General features: G+C 37.2%; 1 protein-coding gene across 1 annotated transcript in view; it reads right to left on the bottom strand.

The window, feature by feature from the left end:
• Window positions 1–4,266: 4,266 nt before the first annotated feature.
• The window catches only part of CR2 (complement C3d receptor 2), a gene marked incomplete at both ends in the record, with an annotated part of 30,632 nt that continues 17,000 nt past the window's right edge, over window positions 4,267–17,898 (bottom strand). The window contains 13 exons of the mRNA XM_082864506.1: window positions 4,267–4,357; window positions 8,438–8,513; window positions 9,212–9,235; window positions 10,560–10,748; window positions 11,860–12,045; window positions 13,086–13,478; window positions 14,343–14,425; window positions 14,782–14,869; window positions 14,944–15,120; window positions 15,507–15,911; window positions 16,826–16,902; window positions 17,195–17,285; window positions 17,365–17,541. Coding sequence (XP_082720632.1) covers window positions 4,267–4,357; window positions 8,438–8,513; window positions 9,212–9,235; window positions 10,560–10,748; window positions 11,860–12,045; window positions 13,086–13,478; window positions 14,343–14,425; window positions 14,782–14,869; window positions 14,944–15,120; window positions 15,507–15,911; window positions 16,826–16,902; window positions 17,195–17,285; window positions 17,365–17,541 — 2,057 coding nt within the window. The remainder of the gene's footprint in view (window positions 4,358–8,437; window positions 8,514–9,211; window positions 9,236–10,559; window positions 10,749–11,859; window positions 12,046–13,085; window positions 13,479–14,342; window positions 14,426–14,781; window positions 14,870–14,943; window positions 15,121–15,506; window positions 15,912–16,825; window positions 16,903–17,194; window positions 17,286–17,364; window positions 17,542–17,898) is intronic.

The following is a 17,898-nucleotide window of genomic DNA, read 5'->3' as shown; positions in this document are numbered from 1 at the left end:
GAAAAAAAATTCTGACACATGCTACAACATAGATGGACCTTGAGGACACTATATTAAGTGAAATAAACCTGTCACAAAAAGACAAATACTGTATGGTTGCATTTATATGAGGTATCTAAAGTAGTCAAATTCATAGAAATGGAAAAGTAGAATGGTGGTTGGCAGGGGCTGAAGGATGAAGAGAATGTGGAGTTACTGTTTAATGGATATAGAGCTTTAGTTTTGTAAGATGAAAAAGTTCTGGAGATCTGTTGCATAGCAATGTGAATATACTTAACGCTTCTATACTTCTGAACTGTACACTAAAAATGGTTAAGATCGTAAATTTTATGTTACATGTTTTTTTAACCACAATTTCTTTAAAAAAAAAAGATGTCAAACAGCATACACAGTCTGAGAGAAAATGGGGAGAGTAAATCTGTGGTAGCCAATGAGCAAGATCTTATTTTCTCAATAATTGAAATGGTGGAACAGAGCAAACTGACAGCTGGATTTAGAGTGTGGAAGGAGAGAATGAGTGCCCTGGGGGAAAGTATTGGCTTGCTAAGCCTTGAGGATGAGGGAACTGAGTTTGGGGTTTGAGAGTTTGGCTAACATGACGAAGTGGTGGGATCCAGAATGCATCAACGTTAAATCAGGAACTCTAAAACCCCTAAGACTATGTCGTTATTCAAGAGTTCATTGACTCCAGAAAAAAAAAATCACATAAGGCAAGTGTTTTTCTTTAAAGACAACATTTATTTGAATGATGAATGTACACATTATCAAATGACATTTTACAAGCAACTACAGTTACTTCAGAATTAAACTTCAGAATTAAAACTTGACTCCCATAATTTACAAAAATTGTGCAAATTGGAATTACTGATTGATTATGCAAAGGTAAAGTATATACGATGAGAAAAACTCAAACCAAGAGGAAATAAAAGTGAAACATTTAACTATATCAGAGAAAGATACTCCTATTAAAATAAAATCAGACTTCCCCCAAAATGTATGCCCATCATAACCACAGGATATGCTTCATACTTTGCTTAAATAATTTAAACCACACTACAACCAAAAGTATATGGTAACAGTGAGTACACTGATTATAAAAAGAAGAGTCTAGACACAAGGACAGCTCTTTTTAGTGCCTTCCTGAAAAAGCTGACAATTTTCAGAGCTATTTAACTGTTTATATCCATAGCCTGGCTCCAAGTATGTCACAGGTGAGGCTTCAAAAAGTCCTTGAAGAGCACGTAGCAGTAAAACTGGGCTTCCATCTTTATCATCAAGCAAATTTTCTTTGTTCTGCTTGAGGCTAAGTGCATATAGGAGCTAAAACTTATGAAATAATCTCACTGATGTTGAGACTATGCCAACAGACTTGCTGATATTAGGTTTCTCTCCAACCAATGTTCAGTTGGGTTCCAAGCAACAAGGCATACTGAAATAGATGAATTTCTATTTAGGAGACAGCATGAAAGGCAGTGGTATAACTCAAAGTTTAAATATGAGCTTTAACATTCTCTCTATATATACCAATTAAAAGTGCTATAAATAATGGAGCATCAAGCCTATGAGAAGGTATCATTCAATTAAGTGGTCCTTCTTCATATAACATGAAGTAAAGCAAATAATAATTAAATTTTATACTGATAAATATGAATAAAAATAAATGAGGGAGAAATTGAAGCAATGGTTTCATTCTCACTCATTCAAATATTCATTCAACAAGCATTTAGGTAATAACTTTACTTTGGGTTCCCACGGCTTTGGATTTAGAGATCACTCTGGTAGTCTCTCCTGTTCTCTTCTTCTCTTTGGCTATGACTCACTAGCAACAAGGAAGCTTTTCTTCCTCAACTGCCACAGCAGTTTTTCTGTATCTTGTTTTTAGCACTTAATCTTACACTATGATATGTATATGTCTTATTTTTGTTACTAAAATAAGTTCCAAGAGGGCAGAGGTGGTATCTTTATTTTATATCTTATAGATTATGTAGGAGAAAGCACCTTGAAGTCAGATTGGAGCTTGAATTCTACCTTTGCTAATTACTGACCCCCAAGTCTTTGGCCAAGAGAGCCTTTTCGCCTTGGTTTTCTCAGCTGGGATATTATATGCTCACCTAGATATTATCTTGGAATAATACACACCTTTTAAAGCTATAGTGAGGGCTAAATGAGATAAGACATGAAAGAGCCTCAGCGTACGGCCTGGGCTTAGCAAACTGTCAAATGTTCACACCCTTTTTCTCCTGGGAACCTCAGGGGGATTCTTCATGTTGCCTGTCAACCTTTCTATACTCCCTATCATTCAGGCTTCAACTCTCATGGTGACTGTTTAATACCTTCTCATTTCTCCTTAAATCTCTAACATCTCCTTTCCTAATCTCCCTCTCAGCTGATCATTTTTCTTTTTATTCACCGAGAAAACAGAAGCAACAGAAGAGAACTTCCACATGTGCTTTCATCATCACATCTCCCCACCTACCTTCATCTGCACCCATATATCCTACCTTCCCTCCTGTTACTAAGGCCATGCTCCTATCTAAGGTCTACTCCTCTGCTTAAGTCCTAGATCCCACTCCTTCTAGCTTACCCAGATGTTGCTCCAGCAAGTCTTCCTTTTATTTCCTGCCATCATTTTCCCCCTTCCTGCTAAATATTCTCTTCAGCTTACAGGAATAACAGCTATTCCTCCACTCTTAAAAATACTTCCCTTTACTTCTTATTCTTGCCATTACTCTACTTACCTGCTCCTCTTTATAGAAAAACTCCTTGAAAGAGTTAATATCTCCGATTTCTCTCCTTTCATTCTCTCTTAAGGTCACTTCAATCAGCTCTAATTTGCCTCTTTCCTCTACACCAAAACTGCACTTGTCAAGTTCACCTGCAAATCTTGTGCTGCTAAACACAATGGTCAGTTTTCATGACTAATCTTTCCCGATCTCTCAGCAGCATTTGACAGGGTCTATCACTCCCTCCTCATTAAAGTTCTCTCTTTGCATGACTCTAGAGCACCACACTCTGGGGTTCTGTCCTGTATCAGAGCTGCTTCTTCACCCCTGTTTTGGCTCCTCCCCACTCCATGACTCCTAATGTTGGAGGATCCAGGGCTCAGCACTTGGACATTGCCTCTTCGCTAGCCTCTTTCACCCCCTTGATGATCTTACTCGGTTTCATTATTCTGTACATCCATATACTGACAAGGCCCAAATTTGTATGCCAAGCCTGGTCCTATTCCCAAAGTGCTGACCTGTACATCCAGCTACCTTTCCGGCACTTGTATGTGGATGTCTATTAGATTATCTCACACTTAACATCTCCAAAGTGGAACTCATTTTTCTCCCCAGTCTTGCTTTTCATTCTCAGTTGTCGTAATTAATGGCAATTCTGTCCTTCCAGTTACTCAGGCCAAAAAACCCAGGCATCCTCATAGACTCCTCCCTTTCTCTCATATCCTGATACAAATTGTCAGCAAACTCTACTGTCACTATCTCAAAAATGCATGCAGAATCTGAACTCTTCTCACCAGCTTGTTGGTAGCCACTCACAATTTATTGGAGTTCTGTGATAGGGTCCACAGGGATTCCCCATCTTCTACCCATGGCTACCTACACTCTCTTCTTAACACAGCAGTTAAAGTGATCATTTGCTTCTCTGCTTAAAACCCTCCAGTGGTTCCCATCTCAGAATAAACACTACGCTCATTACAATGACCTAGCATACTCTGTAGGATCCACCATCCTCACCCTCCTCCTGTACCTCTCTGGTTTCGTCTCTGCCGCTCTCTCCCTTGGTCAGTCCATGCAAGGCCACACTGCAGCAGGAACACACCACCTTATTATGATCTTTGCACTTACTGTTCTTTCTTCCTGGAATGCTCTTTCCTTTACAAGGCTAGCTCCTTCACATTAGTCTTTGCTCAAATGTCATTTTCTTAGTGAGAACTTCTCTTCCAACTACCCTGCCCTATCTATCCCCTTTCCTGCTTTCTTTTCCTCCACAATACTTATCATGTTCTTATTTACCTTATTCTTAATTATTTTGCTATTTATTTAGATATTTGTTGAATAGATGAATAAATTTTAACAAAAACAGGGACATAGTTGGCAATGTGAAATAGATGTTAACAATTTTTGTGCATGATTAGTAAAGATGTGCAACAGAACCATATATATTTAGTACTATGCTTAGTGATAAATTTAAATTGAAGGAAATTTTGACATATAAGTTAATAAGAATATTTAAAATTTCATTAGATACCAGTTTGTCTTCTGATTAGTTTGCTAGGTTGTATGGATCAACAGAATATACTTCCAGTGTTTCTAAACGAACGTCTTCTTTACGGCTTGTATTTGTATAGTAATTGCTAAATGGAAGAAAAAAGAAAAAAGAAATTCTTTACTCATTGGCCATGATTACTATAAAGGTGTAAAAGTTGTTTCCTTTCCATAATTCCCAACACCAGGTAAGTACTTTTCATGGATGATTTCATTTTATTGTCTTAAATATCCTATGAAGTAACCCCCATTTTTTGGAAAGACCCATAAAAACAACTTGCTAAGCTGCTAAGTATCCGAGACAGAAGTTGATATTAGGTAGGACTCTTAATGACTAATAACTATGACTCCCAGATTGAAAACAATGTCATAAGCTTTCATTTTATAATATGATCATAAATTTACCTTTGGGGAACCAATCTTCCAATCTAACTTAAAAAGAAAGTTTTTAGATTTGATGTTTAATTCAAAATCCTTACATAGTCATGCAGTACTAAAAGCTTTAAATTATTTTGAAGACATTTTTACTTTTATTCTTTGAAAGCACATGTACTTTGCTGTGTTTCTAAAACTCTTTGCCAAAATTAGCAAAGGACAATAAAATGTGATTGTACTATCATGTAGAACTCTGAGATAAAGTAATACAAAATTATTGGGGAAGAAAGATTACTGTTGAGGGTACTTACAACCTGTCACTCACTATCATATTTAAGAGGTCAACTTACATATTTAAGGGGAATATACATTAAAATTATTACAAAATGGTAACTTTTAGGTTAATGTGAGATTTAGGTTTTATTAAAATATCTTAGAAGACAAGAAAAAAAATAACATAGCCTCTTCTTCACGTGTTAGGATGACTTTTAAAAATATTTAATTTTGTTACTAGACATCAATTTTCGAATGATTCATTACTCATCTTACTTACAAAAAGTATTTAAGGCAACTCAAATGTCTACATCAAGTATCAGAAACTAAATTGAAGTCAGTTAGAAAATGGAAATAAAACAAGTGAGTGATGCTTAAGAATTTAGTTTAACATATATATTTGGTTCATATCAACTGAGACACTTAAATATAGTATTTGATAAAAACATGTTAATAACCTTAATAATCAGACTGGAACATTATGAATTGTTTGAGCTTGTAGGCATTCCTGAAGTTTGCAAATTTTCCTACACATGCAATGCTCTGATAGCAAACTTAGAAGCAGGAAGGAAGGAGATAGAGACCACATTTTCTATTTTACTTAAATTTCTATTTAAATTACCCTTGGCTAAAATTATCTTCTAACTTCCTGTGAGGAAAGCCATGCAAATGACATCCCTAGTTTTGTTTTCTTGAGACATTTTTCTGTCTTGAATTCTGTGAAACTATTTTCCCCTTTCATCTTACTTCTGACTGTTCCTTCCCCTCCTGCCTCTTAAGCATTACTGTCCTTCTGAGATCTGTTCTCATCCCTATTTTAATCTTCTATGTTCTGTTTAGTACCAAGGCTTCAATTGTGATTTAAATGTCATCTACCTGAGTCCAGTCCTCTCTCTTGATTCCTACGTCATGGGTGCCTGGAAGTAGTAGGTCAGAACTGAACTCATCATCTTTCCCCACAAACATGTCCCTCCCTTCTTTTGATGAACCATTGGGTCCACCCAGTGACATCTGCTTGACTCATTCTTTGTGTCCCCTTCTCCCCACATTCATCAATTCACTAAATCCTGGAAAGCCTATCTTCTTCATAGTGAAAGTATTTCTTACATCTATTCCGTCCTCTTGAGCCCCACCACTGCTGCTTTGGTTGACAGCCCAGTACCGCCCCTTCTTTTAAAAATGCAAATCTGAACGTATTGTTTCTTTGCTTAAGATTCTACAGGATAAACACCAATTCCTTGTCATCACATGCAAGGCTTTTGATGATCTAGCTCTTGACCATCTTTCCAGATTTCCCCAAAACTGTTTTAAACATTAGTTCAATGGGATGTTAAAAGCATTCATTATATGAGAAAAAAAAGTTCTGCAGTCCAACTAGTTTGAGAGATTAGTTTTTAAAAAATTAAACAGGCGTCTTTATTGTAGGACTTTAAATATTCTCATGGTCATTGTGAATCACCATGAGAAAAATGTAGTATGAATTATTTCCCAATCTTTTTTGATCAGAGAGCACTGTTTCTCCTGAAATCATTCACAAAACCAGGGTAATGTGATACATACTCTGATAAACACTACTGCCAAAAGTACATCTCAAATGTAGACCCTTGCAAGACCAACTGTGCTCAGACCCTCCCAGGCTTAGAGCAAATTATTCAGGTTCAAAGATGCCACTATTACATAGTTTCAATGTAACCCCTTCATGTCTGATGCCTGCACTAGGCATTATAGAACTGTGAACAGTGTAATCAGATCATTTAGATAAATCCAAGTGACTGGGCATGTTAAAGTAATTTTGCTGGAGTTTGTGGGTGACATGTTTAGGGTGACATGACTTGGTCATCCCCCACTGGAAGTTACCTGAAATTTGGTAAGACTTCACATAATTATCCTCCCTAACACTAGCATGTATGGAGACTTAAGAACCTGAGTACATGGAACATTTCCAGGCTGATACCTGATGATATCATTTGCTAAAAATGTATCCTTTGCACCTATCAGAATATTCTGTAATTTCCACAAGGTTTATATGGTCAGGGGGGTCTTTTATGCCACTCCTCCACATAAACCTATGCCACCTTCACCTTCAATCACCATCACACATACTATTTTCCCAGTCATGTCAACTGCTTATGTAGTTCTCATAATATATGATGGAATGACAAGCCTCTGGGTCTTTGCTCAAACTGCTCCTTCTACCTGGAATACCTTTCTCCCCTTGTTTACACTCTCTTGAGATGCATCTGAAATATCTCCTCCACTATGGAAACTTTTCTGATTAAAATTCCCAAGCACTGTCCATTTGATGTGTCCTCACCAAATATCACATGACCCACTATGGCAACATTACTTTATGGATACAAATGTTTTCTAAAAAGAATAAGTTAAAATGTAAAAGTATGTCTAATTTCTGGTTAATAAAACATAGCAAAATATAGAAACCTAGTAGTATATTTAAGGAGTCATGAAAACAACCAAGTAAGAGAAAAGATTACTTGAACAAATAGAAAGGCTTAGTAAATTTCTGAATGGGAAAGCATTACAGAAAGTGTGCCAGTTTTCAACGGTTAATCTATAAACTTAAATGCAATCACAACATATCTGTTTTTAGAAAATGACAAATCATCTAATACTCCTGTAAAAACAAACAGAAGAGAGAGGAAAAGCTTAAAAAATTATAGTGACGGGGTTCTTGCTTTATCAGATATTATAATAGTAGAAAGCTATACTATGTAAACACAAAGTGGTTTGTGATAGAATAGACAGATCACTACAAAAACAACAACAAAAGAATCCAGAAACACAATACATCCAGATATGTTAATTATTTGATGTTATCATATGTTAACATATGATCAAGTTAGAACTAACCTTCTAGAAAGTCATTTGGCTATATTTACTAAGCATCTAAATGTTCATACACTTATCCCTAGCAATTCTAGGAATCTAGGCTAAGGAAATAAGGAGATGTGGAAAAAGTTTCTTTAAATGTGTTTCTCATATCTTATTTATTATCAAAATAAATGTGGAAGCAACCTAAAATTTCCACAATATAGATACATATAATAGAAAAAAATATGCAATTAAGTAGGTAAGAAGAAAACATGATTTAATAAAAAAAAATCTGTACATGAGGCTAAATGAAAAAAAAATTAAGGCAGGAGACTCTAAGGCCAAAATTTCAGTTTTAAAAGGAAAAAGATAAATAATATAAGAAAAATGATCATACCTGTATAGGAACGTACAAAATACCTACAGTTGTTATGACTGGGATTTTTTTCTGTTTTCCAGATTTTTTATTATGTATAAATAAACATAATCTGATCTGAATAAACACCATTCAAATAAAATTAGTTTGTTATCTTTTAAGTTCTTACAGAAAGGGCCTTCTATTTAACACAAGATACCTTATTGCAGTTATCCCATTGCAGTATTTATTTCATTTAACTTGTCCTTCTGTGTTTAGTTTCAGGCAAGAAGTCAAAATCTTTTGTGCGTTTTGATCAAGCATGCGTTGAACTTACCGTTCTCTGTGTTTTAATATCATGCGTAAGGTGATAGCACCCAAGCAGAAAAGAGTGACTATCCCTGCCGAAAAACCTAGAAAACAAATCAGAGTATCAAATGCTAGAAAAATGTGACCTACCTTGTTTTGAAGTGACTGTGGGGCCTATTCCTAGTGGTGGGGAAAATGTTACGTGACTTTTCTACTTGTTCTTCTTCAGCCATATAAATACTGAATTCCTAGATCATCATATGTGGGCCTAAAGTTTTGGATTCAATCCAGTCCATATTTAATCTAAAGGACCAACCATTTGACCACAGGGCTCCAGTCAAGTTTCTGTTGAGCTTTTCTGTTCTTTTCAGTTTTATCAGTAATATTCTTGTCACTGGGGTGAAATTAGGAGCTCAGGACACCAGGATCCCATGACTTTGCATAGCAACATTTAACTCTCGGTTGTGAAATATATTTTGTTACTGCAGAATAAGCCAGCCTATTTTGATAGTAACCAAATCATGCAAAAGATCAAGAGTTAAACTAAATTTTTGGTAAACTTTAACTTTCAATTTAAAAACTGGGAATAGCTGTTCAAGTCATTTATTCCATGCTATCCAAAAGTGACAGTTTGTGATGTGAAGTGCACATTAAAAGATCCTTAAAACACTAAAAAAAAGATAACTTCTTATGAGTTAAAGTGGAAAAAAAAATTAGCAGTCAGGATATAGGGCCTCACATTTTACATACATTTTTATAAATCACCATTAGAAGTTTTCTTCAAGTATTTAAGAGAACTTACCACAAATAAGAGGAACAAGTGAGCCTAAGGAGAATACAAAATCATGAAAATATTAGTCTAGTTGCATGGTCCCACATATCCCAAAGTCCCATGGTAATGTCCCAGAAATTAATCTCAGCCCCCTCCTCTCTAAGTCTACTTAAAAAGAGATATTGGAACCCTGAATTATACCCACTCTTTCTTTTTTTTTTTAATAAATGTATTTATTTATTTATTTAGGGCTGCATTGGGTCTTCGTCGCTGCGTGCAGGTTTTCGCTAGCTGCGGTGAGAGGGGACTACTATTTGTTGTGGTGTGCGGGTTTCTCATTGCAGTGGCTTCTCTTGTTGCAGAGCATGGGCTCTAGGCGCATGGGCTTCAGTAGCTGTGGCACACGCGGGCTTCAGTAGTTGTGGCTCGTGGGCTCCATAACACAGGCTCAGTAGTTGTGGCGCACGGGCATAGTTGCTCCGTGGTGTGTGGGATCTTGCCGGACCAGGGTTCGAACCTGTGTCCCCTGCATTGGCAGGCAGATTCTTAACCACTGTGCCACCACGGAAGTCCTTACCCACTTTTTCTTCATTTCTTATGTAACAACTCCCTTGGCCTTTACATTTTTTTTCCACCTTTATTAAGTTGGGGTAGTTCATCCATGAAAAAACCCAATAAAATCAGCTTTATAATCAGGGATTTCTCAGGTCAGAATGCAAACATTAACTGTTACAACAGGTTGGTTAACATATTTTTGGAGGCCCCTGTCATATTGCTAAGCACTTATAAATCAAGATTCAGCAATAACAGAAGTCTCAGCAGCAACTCCTTTCAAAATACAGTCTATATCTGTGGATTCAACCAACCACAGATCAAAAATATTCAAAAAAGCAAAAAATTTCAGAAAGTTCCAAAAAGCAAAACTCACACTGCGAGCCCAGCAACCATTTACATTGTTTTAGGTATAATAAGTAACCTAGAAATGATTTAAAGTATATGGGAGGATATGCACAGGTTATATGCAAGTATTATGCCATTTTATATAAGGGACTTGAACATCTGCAGATTTTGGTATCCAAGGGGGTCCTGGAACCAATCCCCCTGAGGGTACCAAAGGACAACTCTATAAGGTTGTTAGTTTTGCACATTTTAAGTTAGTGCTCTTCTCTCTTTATTTTCTTTCTTTCCTTCTCCCATTCTTAGAAAGTGTCACTTTTACTACAATAGACCACCGACTTCAAATTCGTCTGTTACTATACCACTGGTCACAGACCTATGTCAATTTAAAACCCAGGAGTCCCTAACATTGAGGGATACTGCTCACTCTCTTCTTTCCAGTGAAACAAGTAGGAGCTGCAGTGAAGCCCTTTGCACTTACTTGGGGATTTGCAAACAGCCAGGGGAGGGTTCCATCCGTGATCTTCCTGACACTGGCTCTGGGGACTGCCTTCTAGGGTATATCCATCTTCACATTCTAAAGTGATGACAGCTCCATACTGATACATTTTTCCAGGCTCCAGACCACTCTGGATTCCATTTATATGCTCTGGGAAGCTACAGTTCACCTCTGAAATTAAAGAAATCTAGTTGAAGCTGACTCATATTTTGACATTTTACCAAGAACGTAGATACTGCCCTTAATGGAAAGGTTTATGGAACCAATTTAGTTTATTCTCAGTTAGTAAAACTTCACTGAAATAACACAAAATGATGTCCTAGGCATAGCCTTTTAGTGTCAGCCATCTACCTCAGGAACGTCCAGGTAATCATACTAGATTACTTTCCTTCTTTGTGCTTTAGTTTCTAAACCAATAATGTTGAATAAATTTTATGGATTCTTAGAGAAATGATGAGGGCTGAATGGGTAACATTAAGACTTCTGAATTTTTGTTTCATCAACTTTGACTCTTATTCTCCAATTCTTCTTACATGTAAATGCTTCCTCATTTCTTCTTTCATCTTTTCAGTGTAGGGGCCAATAGTGTGAGATTTTGGATTTGAACCTGACTCTAGGATTTTCTAGCTGTGGGACTTTGTGTAAGTTACAAATCTCTCCATTCTACTGGGACCTCATCTATAATACAGGGATAATGGCTGTATTATAACCAATAACCAATCACTGATATGGTTCTCAGGAGGATTAAATGAGATAATGCATGCAAAGTGCTGTGCACAGAATCTGGCATATGGTAAGAAGTCTCAACTAATATTCCGTATTAATTCATTACTCATATTTCATATGCACTGCTAATGAAAATGACATTCTGAAACTTTTATAAAAATATACCCAAATCCGATCACCACTTAGAGGAAACATATTCAAAAGATAACTTTACTTTTTATGAGTATTTTGTCAAATGCACACTTATCATAACTGTAACCACAGTGTAAATTCAATCTGTACTTTAGTTGTTTGATTTACATAAAGACTTCAACTTTCCATATTTAAATGACTACATAAGTGATAGCTCAGATAGAGCCTCAGCCACTTTTCTTATTTTGTAGTATTTAGATGATTTCATCTATTAATCCAATTAAATTAATCCAATTAAATGAATTTAATTAAATGATCCAATTAATGCATTTATTTGGCTACTTTAAGTTGAAAGTACCTAACTGAATATATCTATTTGGGACAAATTTTATTTAAAAAATAAGAAAACAAATAAACAACACACCTTTGCAATAAGGGACAGGTCCGTTCCAGGTTCCCTCATGTGTGCAAAGAAGGACTGCCTCTCCTACAAGCAGGTAGCCTCGGTTGCAGCTATACAGGATTGACATTCCGGGAGAAAATCGAGCTATGTCTCCACCGGTATGATTTCCGTGGGGGATCTTAAACGGACGTTGACATCCTAAGAAAGCTTAGACACCAATTTAAAAAGATCTTTAATTTAGTACAGAGGAACGCATAGCCAGCAAATGGGTGATAGCGATACAGAAAGAAGGCAGGCAACAAGCCAACTAGTCAGTATCCAAAAGTATTCATTTAGCCCAAACCAAACAGTACAGGACAGAGATTTGCATTTCCTACCTATATCATATATGATCTGAAGACAAATGTCAAATGTAAGATAATGAAACATCAGTGGTTAGAGCCCACAATTGTAATCTATCAGAGAATAGTAATCTTTTCTTTTCTCTTTAAATGGTAAAAAGGCTGTAGTCAAGTGTCACACCCTCAAATATCTACAGGAGCCAGGAAGTGAAGCCACCAGATATGGTAAGTCACAGAGCACCTGTCCTTCTAAAAATGGCAGCCACTGCCCAATTCAAGATAATGGTACCTTGCAGGAAAGCAGAGGGGGCCCTCACTTTATCACAGGTTCACTGTTTGCCTTGGATGGTGGAGATGGGTTTCATTTAAAATAATACTGTGCTAGCCAAAGAAAACAGTTTTGAACTCAGTTCTTGGTTGCCAGTTGGCAGCCTCTGTTGTAGATAGCCACTGATAGGAATAAAACTACCGATAATAACTAAAATTACAAGACAATTCAGTGAGTTTTAAGGCCAGCTCCATTCTCCAGAATACTCAAAGATCCCTTTCTGGCTGGTATCACAGCCTTAAATATCAAATTATCAAGCAATATTACTGCCAAACATTTGCCCAAAATGGTATGTGCATTTTCCCCATTCTAAAGTAATAAAAATAATAAACTTGGGAGACTCCATCAGTTTCAAAGTTAACCATTATCCTTTCATGTACTTTTTTTCAACAAGCTTAGAAAGAAAAGGGAAAAAAAGAATGGGCTGAGAAGATAAGGCAAGGCAGGTATTTTGTAAAATAATATGACTGCCTTAGCTTTTACTTGCTTTTCTTTAGGCGGCATGGCAAGTGCAGGTTCAAAACCCTTTTTCTTTATTCTGTGCAACATCCCATATTTTAGTCCTGAAAATATCTTACCCTTTTTGATACAAGTTGGTACACCTGGCACCCATTTGTTGTCAGTATGACACCTAATCAAGTGACTCCCATTCATGATGAAGCCGGGATCACAGGCAACATGTACTATGTCATTGTGGGAATATGAAGAACGAGTTTTATTCAGCTTGTATCCATGTGTGACTTCTGGATTAGGGCAGTGAGTCACAGGAGGAGATTTTATGCACTGTGGGGGAGGTCCACGCCAAGATCCACGTCCTTTAGAATCACTTATGCACCGTATACTTTTCTCTCCCAGAAGATAGAATCCTTGGTCACATTCGTAAGAGACTTCATTTCCATACAGAAAGTGTTCTGCCATTACACCCCTGTGCCTCCCATTGTTAATCACTGGTGGAGGTTGACAGTGGATAACTGCAGAAGAGATTAGGAAATTCTACTTCAGCTAGTACACCATGGTGGACAGTCTTCAATCAGATACTATAAAACTGAATAATAAAACTATGCAACTGCATGTAGTGCACGTAGCTATTAAGTTATTTAAATTTTAGATGCTAGATTATGCTTTCTTTTAAAAAGCTTTATTAAATTTTTGACTACATGAATAACACATACTCATTCCAAAAAAAGTTCAGAAAATACAGTAAAGTATTAAGAAAGGAATAAATACAGCTATGTTCTCATGAAATAGAGAAATAGTCTATATTTGTTATTTTTAAAATTTTGAGCAGTTAGCAGGTATATGGCAAATACAGTCATTCCTCGGTATCCACAGGGGATTGGTTCCAGAATCCCCCATCAATACCAAATTCTGAGGATGCTCAAGCCCCTTATATAAAATAGCACATAGTGTTTGCATATAACCTACGCACAACCTCCCATATACTTTAAATCATCTCTAGATGACTTATAATACCTAATACAATGTAAACACTGTGTAAATAGTTGTAAATAAAATGTAAGTGCTAGGTAAATAGTAGCCAGCACATAGCAAATTCAAGTTTAGCTTTTGGAAGCTTTCAGGATTTTTAAAAAAATATTTTTGATCTGCAGTCGACTGACTCCATGGATATGAAACCTGCAGATACAGAGGGCCAACGGTACTCATTTCCTACTTGACAATTTTGTTTCCCAATGCTAGTACCATCCAAACACTAAAACATGTTTCTTATGTACACTGAGCTAGAACACATCGACTGTTAAGGTATAGATTAGTTCTGTAGTGACCTGTTCTCTTTAACCCCCTACAACCCACTGACAACTTTTTTTTTAACTTACCTTTACAAAGTAGAATCTTTTGGAACCAAACCCTATTCCTATCATCTTGACATTTCCGATAAGCATGTCCAGTCAACCGGTACCTAGAGAGAGATTATAATACGTTTTCTCTTCCTAAAAATCACATCTCTGAAACCTAGCCTCCTCAAACCACTAATACAGAAGCACTTCTAAATAAGAAATTTGGCAGAAAGGAGTCAAAACTCCTGGCCCTTCAAGTAAGCAAACTACTTTAGACTTAAGAGTTACTCCCAGCAAAGCCATTTCCATGTCAAGAAAGGACTGAAAAGTCAGAGATGCTACTTAGGCCTTTGGAACCTCACAATCTCTGTTAGTGTGACAACGAGGAACCTCTAGAGGGAGTCACCAAGACAAACTGAGGCTAGAATTAATGCACAAAGCAAGGTGGACACCCTTTCTGAGAATGAATCATACTTACCCATCTTGGCAGGACATATTAACTGGTACCACAGGTGAACCAACTGGAACCTCTTGAAGACCTTCTTTCAAAGGTTGGCATGGTGCTTCTAGAGGAGCAAAGTTGGAATTACTTATACATGCCTGATATAAAAGAGAAAGACAACTCAGGAACTGAAAGTACCTTCACACCGAGGGGCAGAAGGACTCCAATTTCCTGAAGGCATACAGTGAATGGATCTGTTTCCCACAAGCAAGTAGCCAGGATCACAGGTGTAGTCTACAGTCATCCCAGAGACAAAGAGGACCCTATTTCCACCTGTATGCCGACCATGGTGGAGCTCAGAAGGTGGCTGACAGCCTAAAGAAAAAACTTCCCACATAAATACCAACAAAAACTCAAGAACACTAAGTATACAACGTTTGACAATAGACAGTCTGAAACTTTTAAGCCAAAGATCATCAAGCTCTTATTCATTACTGAATGCTTTCTGCTCTTTTGAAGGAACCTGGAACCTTAAAAAAGATCCTCTCAATTATCTACCCTGACTGTATCCCAGATCCAAGGGAGCATTTGCATAAAGAATATATACAACAACACACATAGACTGTTTTGTTACAGAATGGAAGAAATGGGACAGTAATCTATGCCCCCTTGCTTTTTTCCATAACTCTAGCTTTGGGTGGGAGATAACAAACAAGAATAAACAAGTAAATACCTCATTTTCCTCTCCACTGAGTTTTTACCTTTTTCACAAACTGGTATTTCAGGATCCCAGGTGTTATTGGCTTTGCAACGAACATGACTGCTGCCCTTCAAAGTAAATCCATTATTACACTTGAATATCACACTGTCATTGTAGAAATATGGGGCTTTCTTGCTAGATATCTTGTATCCATTTGCAACGTGGACATGTGAGCACTGAACAGCAGGGAGGGAAAGTTTACAGACAGGAGCGGGGCCACTCCAGATGCCTGTCTCTTGATCATTGCTTGTACAACGGATGGTGCTCTCCCCAATGAGGTTGAACTTCACTCCTCTCTCTGGCCCGGGGTTACATGTGTAAGTGACTGTGGTACCATATAGGACATCTGAGGAACTCCCTGTGTGTACTCCATTGTAGATAACAGGGGGTGGTGGGCAGGTGATATCTGGAGAGATGAAAAGTTACTGTACAATTCTGTTCCAGTATTAAACACCAAAGAAGAGAAATGAGGCTGGTATGAATCTTTTGTTATCAGGTTTCTTGAAGGCTATGGGTGAGATGTGATGATATGCATTCTATCAAAGCTCATTATGACGCAAAATTCAGTTTAAAAGATTTCATAGGAAAGATTTTTGTAATGTGTTAAAAGTGAAGATGTAGATCAATATCATATTGTGAGGCAGTAAAGTCTGATAGCAAATTATTAATTAAGAAAAGAATTATTTTTTTAATAACCAGCAGGTCAATAAAAGGCACAGGGGGATAGAATTAAACTTTTTTGAGATGGTACATTTTTTTGCTGTGGTGATATGACAGGCTAGCCAAGAATATTTATTGTTGATTGAACATCTACTTTTTGACAGGCAATTGTCTCATCTGCAAAGGAGGGGATAGTACCATTTAATTATAATAACTTTGAGGTCTGCAGTCTGATGCTAATGTTACAGATAAGAGGCTAGAGTTCAGAGAAGTTACATAAATTGCCCCCGGTCAATAAGCAGCAGAAATAGAACCTGACTTCAGATCCCACACCAGTTCCCTTTCTCTCCACTAAACTACAGTGTACCCAAAATTAAGGATGGTGGCTCATATACTCATTGACCTCACTACTCTTATTCTCCCATATCACAAAAGAGAATCAGTAACTAAATGCATTTAAATTAAGTGATTGCTAGGCTTTGAAGTAAAAGAAAGCAAAACTGTGCAACTATAACTGTTGACACAGTGAATAGAATGGAATCTAATATTCTTAATCCCATAACATGCCTAAAACAGAAATCTCACAGGATTCTAGACTCTCTGTTATTCATATTTATAGATCTCACATTATTCGAGATCCTTTGTTATTTTTCTACTCACCTTTACAGAGACGAATCTCCATAAACCAAGGAATTGTGCCTTGGCACTGCTGATAAACACTCTCGCTTAGCCGGTACCTAGGGACAAACAGTCATGACATTTTGCCATCTGGTGACCACTAACCTAAGCAAGAGCTATTGGCTCAATAGCAGACACATTACTTTCAGTACAGGAATCAATAGGAAAAAAAACGTAGCCAGCAGCAGCACGACCCACTCATTGCACAGCATGGTTTCCATTAATGGAAACATAATGATCAACACTTCCATGAACACGTGACAGGGAGGTCTTTGAGATAAACTCCTACACAGAGCTTGCAGTGTAACTGATAAACCAGACCTAGTTCAGACTGAGACAGTCCTCACTCACCCTTCATCACAAGAAGAGTTGACATCTAGTCTAATAAATTGGTTCTTGGGTTTTTTAAAGACTTGCTTTCCTATAGGTTCACATTCTGCCACTAAGAAAAGAGAGGAGGATGAGAAATCAACTCAAGGCAATCTCAAAACCAAAAAACATCGACATTCAAAGCCTGGAACCTTTGCATGTGGGGGCAGTGGGTATCCACACTCCCTCAGAGGTACAATGTATGGATTCTTCTCCCACCAGCACATAGCCAGGGTCGCAGCTATATTTTATGGATGTTCCAGGGTCAAAGCGAATCATGTGTCTATCTTCCTTTTGCCCATGGAGGATTTTAGGAGGAGCTTGACAATCTAAAAGAAAGACAGAGAATTTTTCTTATGTAAACAATGATAGAAAGAAACTGAGCCAAAGAAAGTGACATTTATGCTACAATTCCACTCTGGTGGCAATTGCACAGTACAGAAATAATCTTGCAGCCCAATTTTGGGTAATTTTAGACCAGTGGTTGTCAATTTTTTTCCTGCATTTAGGCAGCTGCAGATTTTTTTTTTCCATTCCCACTGGGTGCTCCAATTCCTCTGTTGTACAAGGAATCATCTTGTACATTTCTAATGGGAGATTCTGACCTACCTGTAGGGTTATTTTGCTGAAGTCAAAATCACTTTTCTTTTAAGAAATCACTGTTAAGACAAACATTTTTTCCCAGT

Source organism: Leucopleurus acutus, assembly GCF_964270905.1.
Source record: "Leucopleurus acutus genome assembly, chromosome: 2".
Taxonomy (NCBI): Eukaryota; Metazoa; Chordata; class Mammalia; order Artiodactyla; family Delphinidae; genus Leucopleurus; species Leucopleurus acutus.
This window is presented reverse-complemented; position numbering and strand designations above follow the sequence as displayed.